Consider the following 20,243-nt stretch of genomic DNA (forward strand, 5'->3'; position numbering starts at 1 on the left):
AATATCCCGCTCGTTGTCGTGGTTTACATCTTAACGTTTTTGCAAATAGTGACTACACCGCAATGCGACCGTATGTATTTATGGGTGATGCAGTGTATAATGGTGGTAATGTCAAATTTAATATTTGTAATAAAGTTCTGACGTGATAGAGGATATTTCAAATGTCGAGTGAAATATCATGTTTTTCTCATCGAATGATCGGGGAAAGGAGATATTTTCACGAGTAGCGTTGCGGTTCACCACCTATTGTATTTGCGACTAAAAAGATAGTTTCGTGTTTGCAAAATCTTAAAAATCTAACATCGCCTTGAGGAACGGACCCTGCATCGCTTTCATACGAAAATCAGACATTTGAACTCAGAATAAATAATAGGCTGCTTGCATCACATCACATTTAGGTCCCGGTTACACTGTACAACGAAGAACATATAGGACTTGTTTTTTCAAATCTAGGACAATGTCAAACATACAATTACGTTTCTTGTACATTCCTGAACATCTAACAATTTCTGAACTGTCATAAACATACTTGATATCAATACTTGACAGACTTTCCATTATTAATCTGCACGTATTATGTATTTGAACCCAACGAAATGTCATTGGCTACTATTAAGATATTTGTCTAGTTGACCGTGGGCTTCATCCAGAGAGGGTTTGTCATAATGTAATACAGGTACCACGGTCACAGCATAATATACCCTTTCTATTAGAAGTGGCTATGGAAGTCACTACATGTTCATGCTGCCTCTATAGACATCGTTATGGTGCATACGTTTCAAATATATTCTAAAGGAACATATCAAATCACTGTATGCACCATAACGATGATTATTATTACGTCTGTAAATATATTTGCCAGTGCTCATGTGACTTTTTCAACTGCCAGTCATACGGACAGGCAGTATTTAGAAATACCACCTTGGAAAATGTTCCCCTATTTAAAAACACTAGAATTGCTGAATAAAAACATTTTATTATCACTTACGACTTGTGTGTGCTTTTGAAAACAGGAAAGAAGAGTGCGCGTCAGAATGGATATCGCCTTCACCATGCACATATGTGCCATATACTCAGCTGTCTCAAATACAGAGATTAACAAAAAGAACCAGTACATATGCTAGTACTTTAATCAAGCATGTGATCTACAACTGGGTAGGACATGGTCATATATAGCTTAGAATCACATGTACAGTAGGCCTGGGACAGGAAACTCAGGTCGGGTGGGTCCTGAGTAGGACCCGGGTACCCATGGGACTACCCGGACCCGTGGTTAGTCACGTGATATATTGTTTAATGACAAAAATTATCTAAAACTCTACGGTTACACTAGAAGTCACTGATTTTCGCATTTCTTTCTTACTATGCACATATTCGTTCTGACTTTTAGATGTTTGAATAAAGATTAAACTCGGTGAACTTCCGTGAATGCATGTTGATTGCTTGTATCTAAGTACATTTTGGCAGGGCTACGGTCAAACGTTTTCCTATCGGACAGTTTGTGCCTATCTCTCGAGGGTAGGGTCGGGGAATATGGGGCAGGGTACCCGGTAGTGAATTTGAACTCGTCACATCCCTTATGTACAGTCATCCTTGGCTTTCGTTATTGTTTAGCTCAGTAGGTTATGTTTAACTACAGAAACCATGTCCTACCACTAATCATAGGCGGGTACAGAGGGAGGGGGATGGGGGGGGGGGGGGGGGGGGGAATAGCAATATTCCAGCTATGTGATGACAGTCTGTAAATTATTGAATCTGGACCAGACAATCCAGTGATTAATATCATGAGCATCAACCCAAGCAATTGGGATCGATGACATGCATCAACTAAGTCAGCAAGCCTGACCACCCGCCTTTATGGCAAGCATGGGTTGCTGAAGACCTATTCTACCCCGGATCTTCATTGGTCGGGTCGTATGTTGTAAGCAGTACATTGACAGAGAGGATTGTTATTTTGGACCCCTCCCTATAAAAATTGCTGGATCCGCCCTTCTGATCAAAATGTATCTTATCCTATTGTAGAATACATCAACCAATAATAAGACTATCTCGTTGATCCATAAAGATGCATCCACATATTGTGAATCATCCCACCCTATACTGAATAAAACAAGTAAGGGATCATCAAACTTTTGGGTGATATTTTATGCAGTGAAGACTGAGAACACAATTTCAAAAAAATATCCCAAATATATTCATGATCCCTAACTTGTTTTGTTCAGTATACATGAAGACCTGAGAAGACCTGGGATAGAATTGGTCTTCAGCAACCCGTACTTGTCATAAGAGGAGACAATGATTTGGTTGATGCAGGTCATCGTATCTCAATTGCATAGATTGATGCTCGTGATGTCAATCACTAGAATGCCTGGTCCAGGCTTTACAGACCATCGTGATAGGGCTGGAATATTTGAACAGAACATCAATCATGCCTGGTTTTCAGCATAAGACATTCATTTTCCTTAAGAATAGTCCAGAGGACTTTCGTAAACCGTATTACACTGGTCCTTGGAGATTGTAGTTATTCCTGCTTGAACACAACAAAAATGTTTACTATGATTACATTTTCTCTAAGTTTTATTCAGTTGTCAGAATTATAGCCCTCGATTATGAGTAATCAATGAGGACTACCCTTATCGGATTCTTACTTGTCTTCAGCACAATCTTGGGCCAGCAAACTAGCGTGAAATTTACCTGTAGAACTGTTTACTTATTCCATTCTGTCTGATACTGTTGTTTTAACTGTCAGAACAATGAAATAAAACTATTCAAATATGTTAACATTTTAACTGAAGACAAAACTTACATTCTATTGACAAAAAAACAACTGTAAGCACTGCACAAGTTGTAATATGTTTATATACTACATGTACACCATATATATTACACACACATGTATTCACATTGTCACACAATGTAGCTGTTATCTCTTGATACAGTCTCTCACTACAGTCAGGTCACAGAATCTGAAAGAGAAATCAGTACATGAATAATAGTATTAGTCATGGTAGTAATACTGGTATCAACATGATCATGTTAATAGTCATTTGATATATTGTTTAATGACAATAACAATAGAACTCAATGCTTACACTACATGCACTACAAGTCTCTGATGTAAGTAATTTTCTCATAATTTTCTGACTGCACTTTTTTATTTGTAAGTTATAGGAAAGCATCAGTCAGCTTCAGTGTATGCATCTGATAATTTCATATGTGTATTCCAAATAGTTTTTGCGAGGGCTTCACTAAACATGGTGAAACAATTCTTAATCGGACATTTTGTACCCAACTCTTGAGACCTACATTGGGTACCGGGGGTAGGGTTGTGAAGTAGGGGGTTGAGTACCCTGGTAGGGTTGTGTAGTAGGGCTGTCGGGTACCCGGGTAGGGTTGGGTAGTAGGGGGTAGTACTCCTCAGGACCAACCCAACCCAAGTACCCGAGTTAACCATCCCAGTCCTACCTGTTACATGCAAGGACATGCAAGTGTTGAAATGTCTAAAAGTCAAATTCTCATTCATATGGACACATCTGATAAGTTTCGCATTGATGTGTAGCTTCAAGTGGACAAGCGGACATACCTGCTTCAGCATGTTCAAGTGGACAAGCGGACATACCTGCTTCAGCATGTTCAAGAGGTTGGCAAAACCTCAGCAGCCTCTACTGCAGCTACCTCCCGGGCAACATACACAGCACCACAGAACACAAGAAGACTCTTCACCAGTGACCTGCAACAGTACTAGTGTGTTAGGGCTGGAACAATACTTTCAAATAACAATATGTATAACACCTCGTAAAGGAAACGATGAGGACAATCCCCTTCTTATGGGTGTACAAATGGTATCACTGGTTTCTGAGAAAATGTCCGCATCTCAGAAATGATTGCTCCTCCCTCCTTCCCTCCAAACACTGTATATTTTAAAAACACTTTTTTGAATGTGTTATTTCTTAGGGGTGAAATGATAAGGCAAGGTCATGATATGATACGTATCATGACATATAGCCGTACACATATTTACGTCAAATCACATGGGAAGTTCTTGCCTTGAAATATTTCAGAGCACGTACAAAACGTAGAGCTAACTGTAGAAAACAAGATCGTAGCGGCTATTTTTAGTAGTGAACTTGAAACCCTAATTTTATAACCCTTTTTGTGATATTTGACTGACAAAAGTGCCGGGTGTCATTTTACGAGTAGTAAGCAGTTTCCTTTAGCATGTGTATCGTTTTGTATCGATACAGAAAACAATGTATCATGTATCGTATCGTCGCTTGAAGACTCACTCACCAAAGCACCGATGCATCATTTCACCCCTATTATTTCTGGTATACTATCAATGTTGACAGTATATTCGAATGATGTGGCCTTTACTTTACAGCGTTAGAATATTGACAATACTGATGTCAAAGGTAGCTGCATCATTGAATAGGCTATATTGTCATGGTTGTTATGAAAGCAATAACCTACTCCATTGTACAGGGGCAACAAGTTACTTCAATCAGTGTACATTGATCTATAAACATATGATGTGTATGATTCATACACAGACTCAAAACCATTCAACATTCTGTTTACTCGTAGGATTAAATCTAAACCAAGTTTATATCCAATGAGTCAGGACAGAACACAACCTAACACATGAAGTGATTAACAGAATAATCAAAGAAGACAATTTCTGTCACTTGTAGATAAAGCCGTATCATGTAATTACTAGTAAAATACAATGATTAATTACTAAACACAACTGTGGCAGTTGTTTCATCATGATCTTAAATATAGTAATCAGCTGAGCTGGTGATGAACTGAGGTGAACGAATTCTGAGGGAATGACTGAATGGTGACTGAATCCCGTCTACATCAAAGGAATGCTTCTGTCACTGCGAATTAAGTTTGAATGATACCGAAAAAGAAATTGTAAAACACTGGATCCGATGCAGATTCGTCACTAACCATCTGAATGGGTCAGTCCATAAACTCTTGGTGAACGATACAATCGCAGAAGCCATGCTTGTTGAGTGAGATCGGCATTCGGAAACTATCGGTAGTTTTCAACACTTTACTTTATCGCAGACCAAGTACGAGATCACCAAGCTCACACAAGGCAGTTCCGATTGACAAAGAAACATGACTGGGCTCTGTCTTCGCGCATTGTGTACAAAGCGCAAAACCAGATGAAAATGTGAAGCGCTCGTACAAGTTTTAATATTCAGGTTTACCAGGGTAACGTACCAGGGTGCTTTTGTTTCGAATTTCGAAAATAGCGGTGTGTGTTTGGAAATTATCTTTATATTCACTGACCAATAACGAGTTACTGAGAGAGCTGCACCCTCAACCCTTTGTCCAAATGTGCTGGTCTTCCCTTACTAAATAAATAACATGATATGATCAAACACCATGGTCTCTGATATGATGATTTGTTAAAATCGCTCTAAGGATCAATCCTATCGTCTCTTCTGGGTGAAGGTAAGGTCGGGGGTTCGCCCACGGTCGCGTCTTACCAAAAGACGTTGAAAGACGGTACTTGTTATTACCCTGCGTGACGCTCGGCAATAAGGGGCTAAAACATGGACTGGACGGCTCGGAGTCAGTGTACTTTGTCTCATAGAGGATGACTGTCTGAGGAGGGGATTCATGTTAAACGGAGGCATGGTATCTCAGGGGGCCAGCACTATAAACTCCAAGCAGACACACACACGCACACACTCACGTGCATGCACGTCGCTATATAAGTGCGATAATCTTGAACACAATGTGAAACCCCATTTCACCTCACGTCTTCTGGGAAAACGGTGTTATCACACTAATTTGCTGTTCAGAGTTACGTCCCTCAAACATACCAGGATCATGGGATGATTGGTTCGAATCCCAGAAAAAAACACTCATCATGCTGATCAGTAACCTGTGCTCATGACTTCATCAAAGTGGTGAATGTCGTGCATCACTTCAGGCTTTCCTCTCCTATCAAATCAGGGTTATCAACAGAAATACTTCAAAAGGCAGGGTTAATAATGCAGAGAGTATTTTCAACAAACATATTGTCCTTGAGGGCTGGTGAGGTAGTGTAATGGAATAGGTGACCATTGTCACAGTACAGATCTAGCATTGTTTCTTCATACAGTTCACATAAATAATGCTGATCAACTTCAGTTCAGTAGACAGATTTACAGACTGAACCAACAGCAGACTAGGGACCGCTCTTGTGTAAGTGGGGTGGGAAGATGTTTTCAACATCCTTCATCTGAACAAGCATTGGTCGTGTTGAGTCTTCCAATATGATGATCTCTCCAGACTCAAAGATAGCTCACAAGCATATGAATTTCAAAAATTTATTTTAATAGTCACTGGGAAGGATTTCATATGCCACTGTTGGCAACATTCCAACAGAACACCCAGGAGAGGCTTCTGTTCTACATTTCATGTGTCCTTAACTTAGGCTTTTCTTTCACATCAAACTGACAGCTGTGATGTAACTGGAATTTTGTTCAAAACAAGTTAAACCCAACTAACTCACTCACATGTCATGAGCAGGTAATCTGCCAATCCCCCCCAAAAATTAGATCTTAGTTCCCTGCCACAAAACATGTTTAATTTTGTTTACTGGTAGTGAGAATTAAGATCTGACTTTAAAAAGATTGGTAACCTACAGAAATCTATTTGTATTTCATCTAATCTGTCGAGAACGTCACAAGCACAATACATTAAATGATCTATTGTTACATTTTGTGGACATTTGTGTTAAACCTAGGTTAAGACCTGAGGTATCAATTGATTACTTAAAGTCCAGACTAAACAAGCGAATTACCTTGTGTCGTCTATTTTAATATCACTGTGAAAGTTTTGTTAGTTAATAAAGATATTTCCACTTGAAAATCTCCATTCCAGACTTGGACTTGTATTCCCACATCAGTGGTTGTGATTCCCAATAGACCCACATCTTACACCACAAGCCTGGGTCAGTAGAAGTAAGAGGACCAAGCTGAAGTGTCATGTATCAACTGAATAGGTCTTATGTTACTCTGGAGGCTGAACCCTGGGTACAATGATGCACTATGCTTGTTTGTTTGGTTTGTTGTTTAACGCCGCACTCAGCAACATTGCAGCTATATGACGACGGTCTGTAAATAATCAAGTCTGGACCAGAGAACCCAGTGATTGATATCATGAGCATCGATCCACGCAATTGGGATCGATGACATGTATCAACCAAGTCAGCGAGCCTGACCACCCGATCCTGTTAGTCGCCTTGTACGACAAGCATAGTCACCTTTTACGGCAAGCATTGGGTTGCTGAAGACCTACTCTACCCCAGAATCTTCACGGGACAATGATGCACAATCAGCCTGGTCACATCATTTTGACACACATACTACCAAAAGAAGTCAAAGAATACTTGATTTCTGAGTCAAAGAATACTTGATTTCTGAGTACTATAGTTTGATGTAGATTCAGCAGTGACACATATTGCCGGTTAAACATCTGCCTTCACCACCAACATGTTGAAGTCTTGCAAGTCAGAAAGTTCAATCACACGCTTTATCAACAACAAAGACATGCTGCTTAATCGAAATCTTTATCTTTCATAAAAAAAAAAAAAATAGACGTTCAAGATACACATCTCATATCAGCATCATGAAAAACACAATACATCATACATTGTATTTGAAATACCTGAAACAATAAAGACCGTGAATCAGGGGGCAGTGTGGCGAAACCTTTACAACTACAATTCTCCCTTGGTGTCCCACCAACACAAGGAACCCCAGCTTGAACCATACCCCGATGAGGTCGTGTTCAACATCAACAGGGGTATGTGAGGTTTGCGGCTGTGATCAGCTGATATTATTTTAATCTAGGAAACCCTCAAATATTGAACATTCGGGTTATGACAAGGACCCCTTGACTTTCAGGCTGAATTCCAAACCCGGGAGTGTCTGACAACATCCTTGAGGCCAAAATAAATTAATTATTAGATTTTCATCAGATGTTGCACCCAATTCTTTCATATGACTACAGTTCTTCTGTCTTCCAATTGATGGTTTTCTTTAACTATTGAATAGTATATATGCTTTTTAAATGTCCAAAGCATCTGTGTACATTAACTGTTGATGCATATGCTTCACAAATAGTTCACATGAAACAAATGTTTGACAGGACTAAGTATATGGTCTATTTCATCAAACAAAAAAAGAAAGGATCACACATTGCAATTTTCTTCCCCAGCACTGTCAAATAATTATGTGAGGCAGGATGTTTGGTAATGAGACTGTAGAAGATGAAAATCTCAGGTAATAATTAATTTGTTTTGGCCTGATTCACATCGGTTTAATAACAGTATGTATGAAACAAGTCAATGATGGATGACAAGAAGTGTCCACACAGTCCTCGTACAGAGCGTTCCATAAGGGTGTGGAATATAACACAATGTGAGATGACAGGACCCTGCAGGAATGCTTGGTGGCTGGGTCAATCAGTCCAACATCTCGATGTGTACAATGTTTCAGACCGGGCAAAGTGTTCAGGTACATTTCATGTCCATTTAAAAATTCCTTGTTTATACGTCCTTCATCTCCCCCTCCTCCTCCTCCTCTTCCACGCCCCGGATATACAACACGTTGTTACATCTGCAAGTAAACACACATACATCAACTCATGATCACAACAATACGCCAATGAACAGACCCTAAGGGACACTGCCATTTTCTAATATTTCACTCAAAAATATTTGCCTTCTCCATGTTCTCCGTAAGTGAAAGTTTTTGACTTATGATAATAATTTAAGGTGAGTGCAGCTTTTTAAACATTATTCCAGTTATATCACCGTTTGTCATCTTAATTTAGGAGGAAAGGCCGAAGTGATGCAGGTCTCTAATGTTTACCACTTCGGTGAAACCCATGAGCACGGTTATGGTGCTGACAAACCTAAAAACATAATCGGGCGAACTGGGATTCGAACCCACAATCATAGGTTTCTGGCATGCCCAAAGGACACAACTCTGCACAGTTAGACAACTGGGCCACCCAAGCCCCCTCACTGGAGGTGAGGTGGAATGGGGATTAATATTGAGTTTATTGCACTTATACGGTGACGTGCATATGTGTGTGTGGCTGTTTGTACTAGTTTGGACTAATGCCTATTTTATATTGCCCACCCACGGAGATACCATGCCGCAGTCTAACATGATGCCCTACTCAAGACACAGTATACTGACTCCAAGACCGATATATCCTTGTTTCAGCACCAAGCAGGGTAACAACAAGTACCATATTGTAACATCTTTTGGTATGGCACGGCTTGGGATTAGACACCCAACCTTTCACTCTTCGGGCACTAGACCATGGAGTCAGTTCGGCAAGTATTAGAGATAAAACGATTAATATTTTTAAGTTGGTTTATAGACTTTGGTCTTGTTCTTACAATGCTGGTGGTCAATTTTTTAGCTGGTCTTCTTGTCCCGCTTTCTGAATGTCCAACTGCCCTCATGAGGCACAAGCAGGTCTTATTGGTTTTTCTGTCTCTCTCTATCAGTCTACAATACATTGCTATTTATTTCGTATTTTGCTCTTTTCAACCATCTTCCCGAAAAGGGAGTTAACTGATTATAAAAGCCCAGTTTCCACTCTTGCCAAACTAGGCTGGAATTATGGAGTAATATTTTGGCTTAACTAATGAGTCTATGCATAGTCCAATCAAAATCTCATAACGAAATTGACATCCAGTTCGTAAACTGCCATGTACAAGTTTGGGGATTGATGCATTTTATGTATTTATCAGAGCTATTTCACTCCTGTTTCGGACCAGTAGCTAAAGTTGCAGAATGATGTAAGAATGTGAAGTGTTACCTGATGAGAACCTCCCCCAAGTTGCCAGCCAATGCACCATCAATGTATTCTTCTGTGTTGGCCAACTGAAACAAAGAAAAGATGTAATTTGATGGCCAAGGTAAGGAGGCAGTACTTCCAACTGGCTGTGGAAAGTCTCTTCCGTTTCAAATGTTTATCTCATTGAAGCGAGAGCTCAATCTGTGGCACCTAGAATGACTAGGCTACATGTGCCCTAAAGTTTGAAAAGGATTAATGCTGAGAATTGAAGGGATGTTAGATCTGAAAAGAAATAACCAGTGGCCACTCATTCTAGCGGGGTCATTGGTTCAAATGTAGGAACAATCTCTCCCACAGCTCCTACCTATCTCTGATTGAACTCAATCTGAAGGCCTAAACTGATATCTCAAGATGCTTAGTTTGCTGTGTAACATCACACATAGCAATATCCCAGCTATATGGTGGGTGGTCTGTAAACATTAGAGCCTGGAACAGACATCATGAGCAACAATCTACACAATTCGGATATGATAACATGTACAGAGCTCCAGATAACTTTTTGAGCAATTGAGTTTTTACTCTAGGGTTTCTATTTTAATTGGTTTATCACATTTTTCATTGGGTACTCTCCTCAGGTTACAAGCTATGTACGATGACACCAGGGGTCAGGAAAATTTAAAATCCCAATCGGATATTTGCATTTAGGCAACGCCCCCTGCAAATAGCATATTTTAGTACGACTTTTTACACACACATTACAAGTTGTTACGTATTCATAATATGATGAATTATGATAGCAATAGTTATTTGAATACTTTTTTCATCTGTTCTTAATTATTGACCATAAAAAAATTTGATATCGATCGTCACAGAAAGCAAAATGGTGGTCAATCAAGATTCATAATACGACTAGCTACTGAAAACAATAAAATCTGCAAATCCTCATTGTATGTCAATCAAGTGAAAGTCGTTAACCACAACTTACAAAATGATCATTCAGACTTTGAGGGTTTGGCATCGGTCGACTGGCTGTCGTCACAGTTTCGCTTCTTGTCTGAGGTTATGTATCGTAGCATTGTGAGGATAATGAGGTACATCGATGATGCAAGGTATTTATGTACAGTTGTAAACACATTTTACTCAAATTAACAAGATGTTCTCAGTAATTAATCCTCGATTAATCAGTGTCAACTCGGTTTATTGCCTATTACAGTGATTGACCAATTGGACTATCATGTAGGTACAATGTATTAACAGCAATCAAAACAAACAAAGCTTGTCAGTTTAGATAATCTTCATTGTGTTACAACTGCAGACAGAAACTGCTCAGTCCTAACTGTTGATCACGTCCGGTCAAAATTTAAGAATGTCCGGACAATACTTTATAAAATGTCCGGACAGAAAAATTTAAATGTCCGGTAAGCAATATTTTAAACCGGACATTTGAGATTCCCAATTGGACATGTCCGGCGCATATGACGGTTTCCGGACCCCTGGACGACACACATAGAAATGGGAACTAGTGTATACCTGAAGGTTCATGTAGCCATCCACAGACACCAGATAGCCCTTGTACTCCATTCCCCACTTGAGTTTCACCATAACTGGCTTGCCTGTCAAACCATTCAGGAAAGGTTTCGGGTTCATAGGAAGAGCCTGCAAGAAAAAGTGTTTGTTGTGATCTTCTCTTCAGAACAGTTTGTTTCAGAATGTTCAGTGACATAATAACACAAGGTCTCGGTCAGCAGGATGAGAGCATATTTCTACCTCAAACCAGCTAATTTCAATTTCTGCATGTACACTGTCCTGATTAAATGCCATAGAGGTGTGGGGGAGCTTGAATAGAATAATAAAATAAGTATGCATTATCTGAGGAGGTGAATTTCATAATGAAGTAAACATGTTTTCATAATACAAATTGGTATGAAATTTGAGCTAGAATGCACATGTTTACACCCCACTTGTGGCTTGCTTACAAAGCATGTGTCACCATAATGACAGGAGCAGAATAGCACAGCAATCGGCATAGACTGATAGTCTAAATATGGACTAAGTTTCATAGTGCAAAATGTTCAGTGATGGCATAAGCATCAGCAAGCAGATGGTTTATTTGGGAAACGGAAATCGGACGTAAAACTCTTCATTGAAGATATTACTCATGCAAAATACAGATTTCAAATAGTTAGAAACGAATTGGTATTAAGGAAACGTCGGCTAGGAGGGTTAGAGAAACAGATTCTAATTCGTTTAGCCGGCTTTACATGTTTACGAATCTAACTCCTTAATTAATTAGAAACATGTCGAGCAGGAAATATAATGATAGCTAATGATGGAAATACATACAGCCATGTTGTCTGTCCTGTATTGTCTGTTGTTGTAGAAAACTTTCTTTCGGACTCAAACCCAATTTTCTCCCGGCAAAGCGTGGTCTCGACGAACAAGGCATGCGCACTTTTACTTCCGGTTAAGTGTATAAAGTGAAATGCAAATACACATTTTCTTAATAAATGTAAATTCTTCGAATATCGACAGGTTTTGGAAAATAGACGATTATTCATTTATATGTGTGCAATATATTTCAATTGAAATTCCGCTTAACATACTTAAGAGTATCTTAAAAATATTTTACACATATTGTTCGTTTCAGTTACCGTATTCCATATTATGGTCAAACAACATGGCGCTGCCCTGAAGTCTCCTTGCTGAAGTGAAAACAATGGGAGTTGTATGGTGTGTATTTGCCTCGCCCACAGGCTTAAGACTTAGTGTGTAAATTGCATGATAGTCCCTGTTAATGCTTTAGGCTTGATGGCTGAAGGAATTCATACATCTCATCAGTTCAATCAACAGTGTCTTTCATTATCAAATCAATATGCAGCTCCTGTTAATGGGTGTAACAATTAAGAATAATGTGTAGAAATGTCAGTGGTTAACTTGGTTAAGATCTGTTAGAAACTTATATGCCTATATGCTTCAAACAGTGTGAATTTGTAGAAATGTGCAAAAAGCATTAAGAAAATTATTAGATGATATTCACCAACTGTGGTTCTTCATCCTCTGAACTCAAATAAAATAACAATAAAAATACACCGAAACATATTTGACATATTTTAGTTTATTAATGAACAAGTGGTTCAAGACCTTTTACACATACCAACAGTATTTTACAATTCATTTTCTACAGTTTTACATGTCATGTTTTTATTGTTTTCAATGCTTGTATCGTGGCAGTAAATATTGCAATGCACGGTAAATATTTGGTTAATCATTACAACCCTCGTACCTAGTATCAAAGGAGAAGTGTTGCCAGCTGGTTGTGTGCATTACAATATGCCCTCTGTTTAGTGTGTACCTGTACCCGGTACCGGAGGGGAAGAGCGGTCAGCAGGTAGTGGATACACTCCAGCGACAGACAGAGCAACTCGGGGCAGTGAAGGCAGGCAATTTCTGTGTGGACTGTGAAACATTCCAATCTACTTTCCAACAAGGAGGTATAGTAAAAAAAATGGAATTTGAAACTTCCTATTGAGCTTGAATGTTGTTTTATGCAGCAGTTCACATAATTAAGAATATTCTAGATGTGTATATCAACATGATCAAAGAGGTTGGTAAATCATCACGTTTGGGCCAGAAAAAACAGTGGTTTATGGTATCAGCAACCATCCACCAGCTTCCATCACAAGAAGCCAGGTTAGGCTGATCCTCATTTTAGACAGCTCCGACTTGATCTGCCCGCATGTTTCACTTGGCTACAGCTTATACACAGTGTAAAAGTTGACACAGTGTATTCCGACTGTTACTACCTGTACAACTTACAAATCATCGTCTATCTATCACTTCAATGAGATAAACATTTGAATGGTAGAGACTTTGCATAGACCGTGGGCTATCTGAGCCATCTTACTGGACGTTCCAGAATGTTCTTTTGTTCAGTTTTCAAATTTTGAATCAAGAACTTTGTCTAAATATTTTCACAGCATAGTGTGGAACTTAAGCATAGTGTGTTAAGTTGCCAGTTTGAAACTTGTACCTTATTACTCAAGAAAGCTGCTTTCTGATTGGCTAATGCTGACTTCTTGTTAGTCACATCATTAGTTGGTAACGTTTGTGACATCTACAGATGTGACCTGTAATGGGATGTCCTCAGATCATTGTTTAGCGGTAGTGAGAACTAAGATCTGACGAGATGAAATTGGTAATTATGTGTCATCATAATCTTTTTCTGTCACCTGACAGCATTGTTGTCAGCCAGTGGTTTTGCTGGTCCAGATGTGACAAGTTACGTGAGTGATTATGTCAGTGAGTGAATGTTGTGTAATGCAGTAGTCAGCAATGTTCCAGCATAATCCAACATGTCCAATGTGGACCTGGCACACCAGTGACTGAAGCCATCAGTAGGGCAGTGCTGGCTAAAAAGATCAATAACTGGAATAAATAAATTATTCTGATGAAATAAGGTTTTAGTTTACCAAAGCAGGTTTTTTTTTTATCCTTTGCCGAAGACGGAAAGGAATCGATTTCTTATATCTTAAATGTCCAAAAAGTAAACCGTGCATACATGTGTCACCACTCGCCAGTGACGTGAAATATGTTGTTTTGTCTCTGAGCTTTTTCACTTATGCTCAAAGTTACTTCTCCGATATTTATCAATAATTGATTGATATTTTGTTAACGATTATCAATCTTTAAGATCTATATTGATAGCAAGCCCGAACCATCAGCAATGATCCATGTCGTCTGGGCATGATGACATCGCGTCACCAAGGCTGACCACTTGTTCCATTTTAGTCAACAAGCAAGGGATTATTTATAGGCCACTTTTGATGTAGCTAGAATATTCCAGATGGTGGCATAAACTACATTCACGCTTCACTTGTCATCTTGTCTTTAAAAGTCAAGTTTCCACCCTTGCCAAACTTGGCTGGACCAATCAAATTCCACCTCTCATATCACTTGCATTTGCTTCAAACAAAATAGGGTCCCTCTCCGTGGTCTAATGGTAGAGCGTATGCCCGGAGAGCGGAAGGTCCGGGGTTGGATCCCCAACCGCGTCATACCAAAAGATGTTTAAAGATGGTACTTGTTGTTACCCTGTCTTGCACTCGTCATTAAGTGGCTAAAACAAGGACTGGTCGGCTCGGAGTCAGTATACTGTGTGTGAGTGGGGTATTCATGTTAAACTGCGGCATGGTATCTCAGTGTGCTAGCACTATAAATCGGCATCAGTCTGGGCTAGTACAAGCAGCCACACACATACACGTGCATGCACGTCGCTATATAAGTACAACAATCTTGGACGCGACGTTAAACCCAATTTCACCTCACCTCACCTCAAACAAAATAGTGGCGCCCACTCAAGACAATCTGATGGATGATCAAGATCTATATTGTAATAAAACGGGTCTTACCTTACAAAGTACATCAAATCACATGAGCACCTTGATTAAACACATGAAAAGATTTGGAGTTGACCGTGCAAATCCTACAGTCGAATGAAATCTGCACGTTGAAATTCATGTTTGTACAAACTGGATATCAATTTTGTTATGCAATTTTGTTTGGACTATGCATAGACATGTTAGTCCAGCCAAAATATAACTCCATTATCCTAGCCTAGTTCAGCAAGGGTGGGAACTAGACTTTTACAGTCAGTTAACTGCCTTGCCTCGGGAAGATGATGTGGAATTGGTAATGGTATGATACTGTTAACATTCCTGTCACAAACCTTATCTTGCTAATTCTTATTATTACTTAATTTGTAAACAAATAACTTGAACTGAATGTCTAAGCGATGGATGGATTATGATTACAGCCCAACAAAAACAGTTGAGCATCCTTCACAACAGTGAGTATCCAGCCACATGTTTCGCCATCTTGGATTCGGGGACGAGCCTGGTGGCTGATGATCTGTTTGATGGCTTGGTGCAGAAGCTCAAGAACTACTACCAGCAGAGGAAAGGTTTCAAGATCGAATCAAAGGGACAGAGATATGAGTTGGGGGACTTTGTTATAAAGATTGGCTCTGTGACACTGACATCAAATTTCAAAGGAATTTTAGTGGAGGTATAGTTTTTTACTTTTCCATGCTTCAGAAGTTGATTTCTTGTGACTGCAAACACTTTAACCAGGAATTCTAATCTTACAAATGCAAGTTTTGGACATTTCATATTATCAAATACAAAAGTATGGCTAAAATTAATGCAAAAAACACTACTGAAACACTTTGATGAGCATAGTGGATTTTGACTCTTGAAAAGTAATAAGTGACTGAAAGTGTATGTTCAGGTATGACACCGCGAATGTGAATTCAAGCACAGACAACTTTATTTCAATGTTGCATGCATTCAAGCCTGACTACCACATGACGATCCAGCTTAGAATAGGTCTTCAGCAACCCATGCTTGCCGTAAAACAAAAAGGTGGCTAAAGGGATCGGGTGGTCAGGCTCGCTGACTTGGTTGATGCATGTTATTGTACCCCAATTGCCATAGATCAATGCTCATGATGTCACTCACTGGATTGTCTGGTCCAGACTTGATTATTTACAGACCGCTGTCATATAGCTGGAATATTGCTGAGTGCAGTGTTAAACAACCAAGAAAGAAAGAAACAAACCACATACAAACTTCTTTGTTTTCTCTCAGTTAGTTGAAACCTGTTTCCCAAATTCCACTTTGTGTTTTCATTGTTTGTCAGTATGTATGAGCAATTCCGTGACCAATGCTGAATGTTTGACCATGTATCTCCATTACTCCATAAATAACCATCTGTCATTATTTAGCTTTGTCAATGTGGAAGTAATGTAAAATGTCAACAGTTTGTGTATGGGCTAGACACCCATAAAGGGAGACAAGTTGCGGTGAAGTCACTCTTGTAAGACAATAGTTTCATTGAAGGATGAAGTGAAAGATCAAATGTTATGTTCACTACCGTAAAAGATCAAGTGTTATGTTCACTACTATAAGGATAATGCTATTTTTCAGGGCATTATCATTATCAGCCCGAGGTCTTCCATTAACTGCCTGTTGAAGGAGGGCAGTTGAAAAAAACGAGGGCTTCTGCAAATGATAATGCCCTGAAAAATAGTGTTACCGTTATTATAGCTTAAATGGATAGAATTTGTTATCAAATAAAAATAAACAATATCGGTTTTGAAACATTTTGTGCAGTCAACACGAATTTCACTGACCCTCTTTTACAAAAATGAAAATGTCATAGAACAAACCAGATGACGTCACTATTGAGCGTGACATCACCTTTCCCTATCCCTATGACGTCACCTAACAGCAGGGGTGATAATGGCCCGTCGTCATGCAATATGAGGGCATTATCAAGTTACAGTGGCCTGCTCATCTCTGATAACATGCGGGCGGTTTCATGATAATTCTATCCATTTTAGCTATAAAGTGAAATATCAAGCATGTTATGTTCATTACAGTGAAATATCAAGTGTTATGTTCACTACAGTGAAATATCAAGTGTTATGTTCACTGCAATGAAAATACAACTTTTCTCAACTTCAGAAAACTCCGTCTTTCACATTGAAGTACCATATTTGACGTAATAAGCGCTCAGGGCGTTCTCAAAATTAGAAATAGGGGGCTCTTATTAGAGTATTATTTTAGTGAAAGAAACGAGTAAAAAGATAAATTCTGTGGTTTATGCTGACAGCCTGAAATGTTTATGTACGACAGATATATTTTTCCATAATTTAATTGCCCATAATTTAGTGTGCATATAACACATGAGTGCGTATTATACGTGAATAAATAAGTCTTGTGTACATTGATCAATCAGAAGGGGTGCTAATTAGGATTGTTCACTGGCCAATATATTAGCAAATATCGCCGTGGGCGCTTATTAGAGCGGGGCGCTTATTACATCTACTACGGTATATAATAAAGGTCTGTATGTTCTGTCCAGGTAGTGGTGTATCATGTGTATGTTCTGCTGCAGGTGGAGTACTGTCCGTGTGTTGTTCCGAACGACTGCTGGAACCTGATGAAGGAACTGTTACAGAGCATCTTGGGGAGCAGCATCACGGACAACCCACCATCTTACCTCAAAACCAAGATGGACATTTTGTACTCTACAACTGACACTATGAGCCAGTATCTAGAACACTTCAACAACATCCGGAGATCGGCATCAACAACGGGGTCCGCAACTCCGCCGACTATGATGGCACGGTAGCAGGTGCTATACATTTCTAAGGATTCCTGTGCAGTTCATTTCCTCAGTGCTCCATACTTGTTTTGGAAGGGCGACCAACATAGTGATTGGGTGGTCAAATACACCTGGTACAATTTCATCGGGCAACCTGGAAGACATCATTTCACCCTCATGTGAAGGTTAACAATTCTGGTTACCCTTTGAGTTTTTCTGGCCCATGTTTGACTTACTTAATGTAGCCAAGAGTTGCAGAATGTGGTGAAAAACACATTCACTTACTTGCTGTAGGATGTTTTATGTTGACAGCCTGACGTTCATTTCCAATAGAGGGGATGATATTGTTGTAGTCACTGCCAGTGTAGAAAGTCTTGTTTAGGCAATCAGTATCCAGACAATAATAAGGTGAGGTGAAATGGGGTTGAAAGTCACATCAAAGATTATTGCATGTATATGGCATCGGGCATGCATGGCTGGTTGTACTAGTCAAGGCTAATGCTGATTTTATAGTGCTAGCCCACTGAGATACCATGCCACAGTTTAACATGAATACCCCACTCAGACACGGTAAACTGACTCTGAGCTGACCAGTCCTTGTTTTGCCTCTTAATGCAATGCAGGGGCGGTCGGGTAGCCTAGTGGTTAAAGCGTTTGCTCGTCACGCCGAAGACCTGGGTTCGATTCCCAACATGGGTACAATGTGTGAAGCCCATTTCTGGTGTCCCCTGCCGTGATATTGCTGGAATATTGCTAAAAGCGGCGTAAAACCATACTCAGTCAGTCAGTCAGTCCTGAAACTAAACAGATCAAAACATAACTGTACTGTGTACTTGAGTTACTGTTACAAAGTAACATGATGAGCACTGTGCCAATTGTCTGGGTTATCTGGAGGACATTTTAGGATAACTATCAAGACATATGATCTACAAGTGAAACAGGCGGTATGTGGTAAGTGTGGTATTTGAGGAAATTCTTATTGTGAACCAAGAAAGTGTCATCATGGTGAATAAATGTTTTTTATATAATCATGAGAATGTTTTGTCTTTACTTAATTTTAAGAACTGAATCCACTTTATTGATTAATGATTAATGACAGATCTAATAAGCCACACCCACATGACACACCAGCTGTTGAATGTCAGTACTAACAATGTGGGGATTCTTGGTTACGCAGGTCCACAGTATCGTGTGCTTGTAACAAGCCTCTATGAATTCCAGATCAGCATTGGAGCCCAGGAACTATTCTTGTAATGACTATTATGAGGACTGGGTAGTCAGGCTCCCTGACTTGGCTGAAACGTTGTCCTCATTTCTTGATGTCATGGGTGGGTGTTCATGCCATCAGTCACTGGTTTGCCTTGCCCCTAATACATTATTTACAGGCAGCTGTGATATTGCTGGAATATTGCTGACTGTAGAGTTAAACGTTCACTCACTCACTATAAGAGCTGGGGCGGTCGGGTTGCCTAGTGGTTAGAGCGTTCGCTCGTCACGCCAAAGACCCGTGTTCGATTCCCGACATGGGTACAATGTGTGAAGCCCATTTCTGGTGCTAAAAGCGGCGTAAAACATACTCACTCACTCACTCCCATACTAGGTGGCAGGGGTGGACCAGTAATCAAAGGCACTGCATTTAGCTGTGCGGAGTTGTTTCCTTGAAGCATTCCATTGGGCTGGTCCTACTGCAGCAAGCTTAGCACTATTAGCCAACGGGCAGCCGCCAAAATATGTGGTACAAATCTGAAGGTCTGAAGCCCTTATTTGTACATTTTTACAAGGTGTTAGGGAGTTTGCAACTAACACAGTTAGCAAAGTTCATTAAACATACCACATGTTTATTGAAATTTGGGCCCCGATGTAACAAATGAGGTTGCCGAACGCAATTGTGTACCTTCTGTTTTCGAGTAATATTTCGATGTTAATGTATGATTGTCGATGTTTATGAATGGCTTTGATATTTCAATCACGTCATCAAGATTATTTTGAGCTTTATCCCTTTCTTTTCCAAATAGCCAGACTGTCGAGTGCCGCATTTTTTGAAGCATCAAACAAATATGGAAAATACTGGATATTCTGATTGGTTACTCAGAGGTATCAAATGACAATAATCCTCCTGATTGAAACACCGTGGAAAGGTGTACAGTTATTGACTTTCACTTTGTGTGAGTTCATTGGAGTATGAACCTTCATAGAGCGAGGGCTATTTTCTACCTCGAGCGATGTAGCGCTAGATGAAGTTTACACTGACAGCC

General features: G+C 39.6%; 2 protein-coding genes and 1 long non-coding RNA gene across 3 annotated transcripts; 1 reads left to right on the forward strand and 2 right to left on the reverse strand.

Moving 5' to 3' along the window:
- Positions 1-2,549: 2,549 nt before the first annotated feature.
- LOC139446132 (uncharacterized) lies at positions 2,550-5,036 on the reverse strand. The gene is made up of 3 exons (XR_011651919.1): positions 4,954-5,036; positions 3,620-3,730; positions 2,550-2,966 (listed from the first exon to the last, which is right to left on the reverse strand). It is a non-coding gene; the product is annotated as an uncharacterized lncRNA (long non-coding RNA).
- A 2,521-nt stretch (positions 5,037-7,557) lies between these two features.
- LOC139445078 (small nuclear ribonucleoprotein F) lies at positions 7,558-12,263 on the reverse strand. The gene is made up of 4 exons (XM_071226159.1): positions 12,166-12,263; positions 11,353-11,478; positions 9,844-9,908; positions 7,558-8,624 (listed from the first exon to the last, which is right to left on the reverse strand). The coding sequence occupies exons 1-4, from the start codon at positions 12,169-12,171 to the stop codon at positions 8,555-8,557; spliced, it is 267 nt and encodes an 88-aa protein (XP_071082260.1). The 5' UTR covers positions 12,172-12,263; the 3' UTR covers positions 7,558-8,554.
- Positions 12,264-12,492: 229 nt separating this feature from the next.
- On the forward strand, positions 12,493-19,019 carry LOC139445479 (mediator of RNA polymerase II transcription subunit 20-like). The gene is made up of 4 exons (XM_071226622.1): positions 12,493-12,552; positions 13,168-13,313; positions 15,635-15,885; positions 17,779-19,019. Exons 1-4 carry the CDS (start codon positions 12,539-12,541, stop codon positions 18,013-18,015), a joined length of 648 nt encoding a protein of 215 aa, XP_071082723.1. The 5' UTR covers positions 12,493-12,538; the 3' UTR covers positions 18,016-19,019.
- The last annotated feature ends 1,224 nt before the right edge of the window (positions 19,020-20,243 follow it).

This window comes from Haliotis cracherodii, unplaced genomic scaffold, assembly GCF_022045235.1.
Source record: "Haliotis cracherodii isolate W230 unplaced genomic scaffold, xgHalCrac1.p SCAF_6, whole genome shotgun sequence".
Classification (NCBI taxonomy): Eukaryota; Metazoa; Mollusca; class Gastropoda; order Lepetellida; family Haliotidae; genus Haliotis; species Haliotis cracherodii.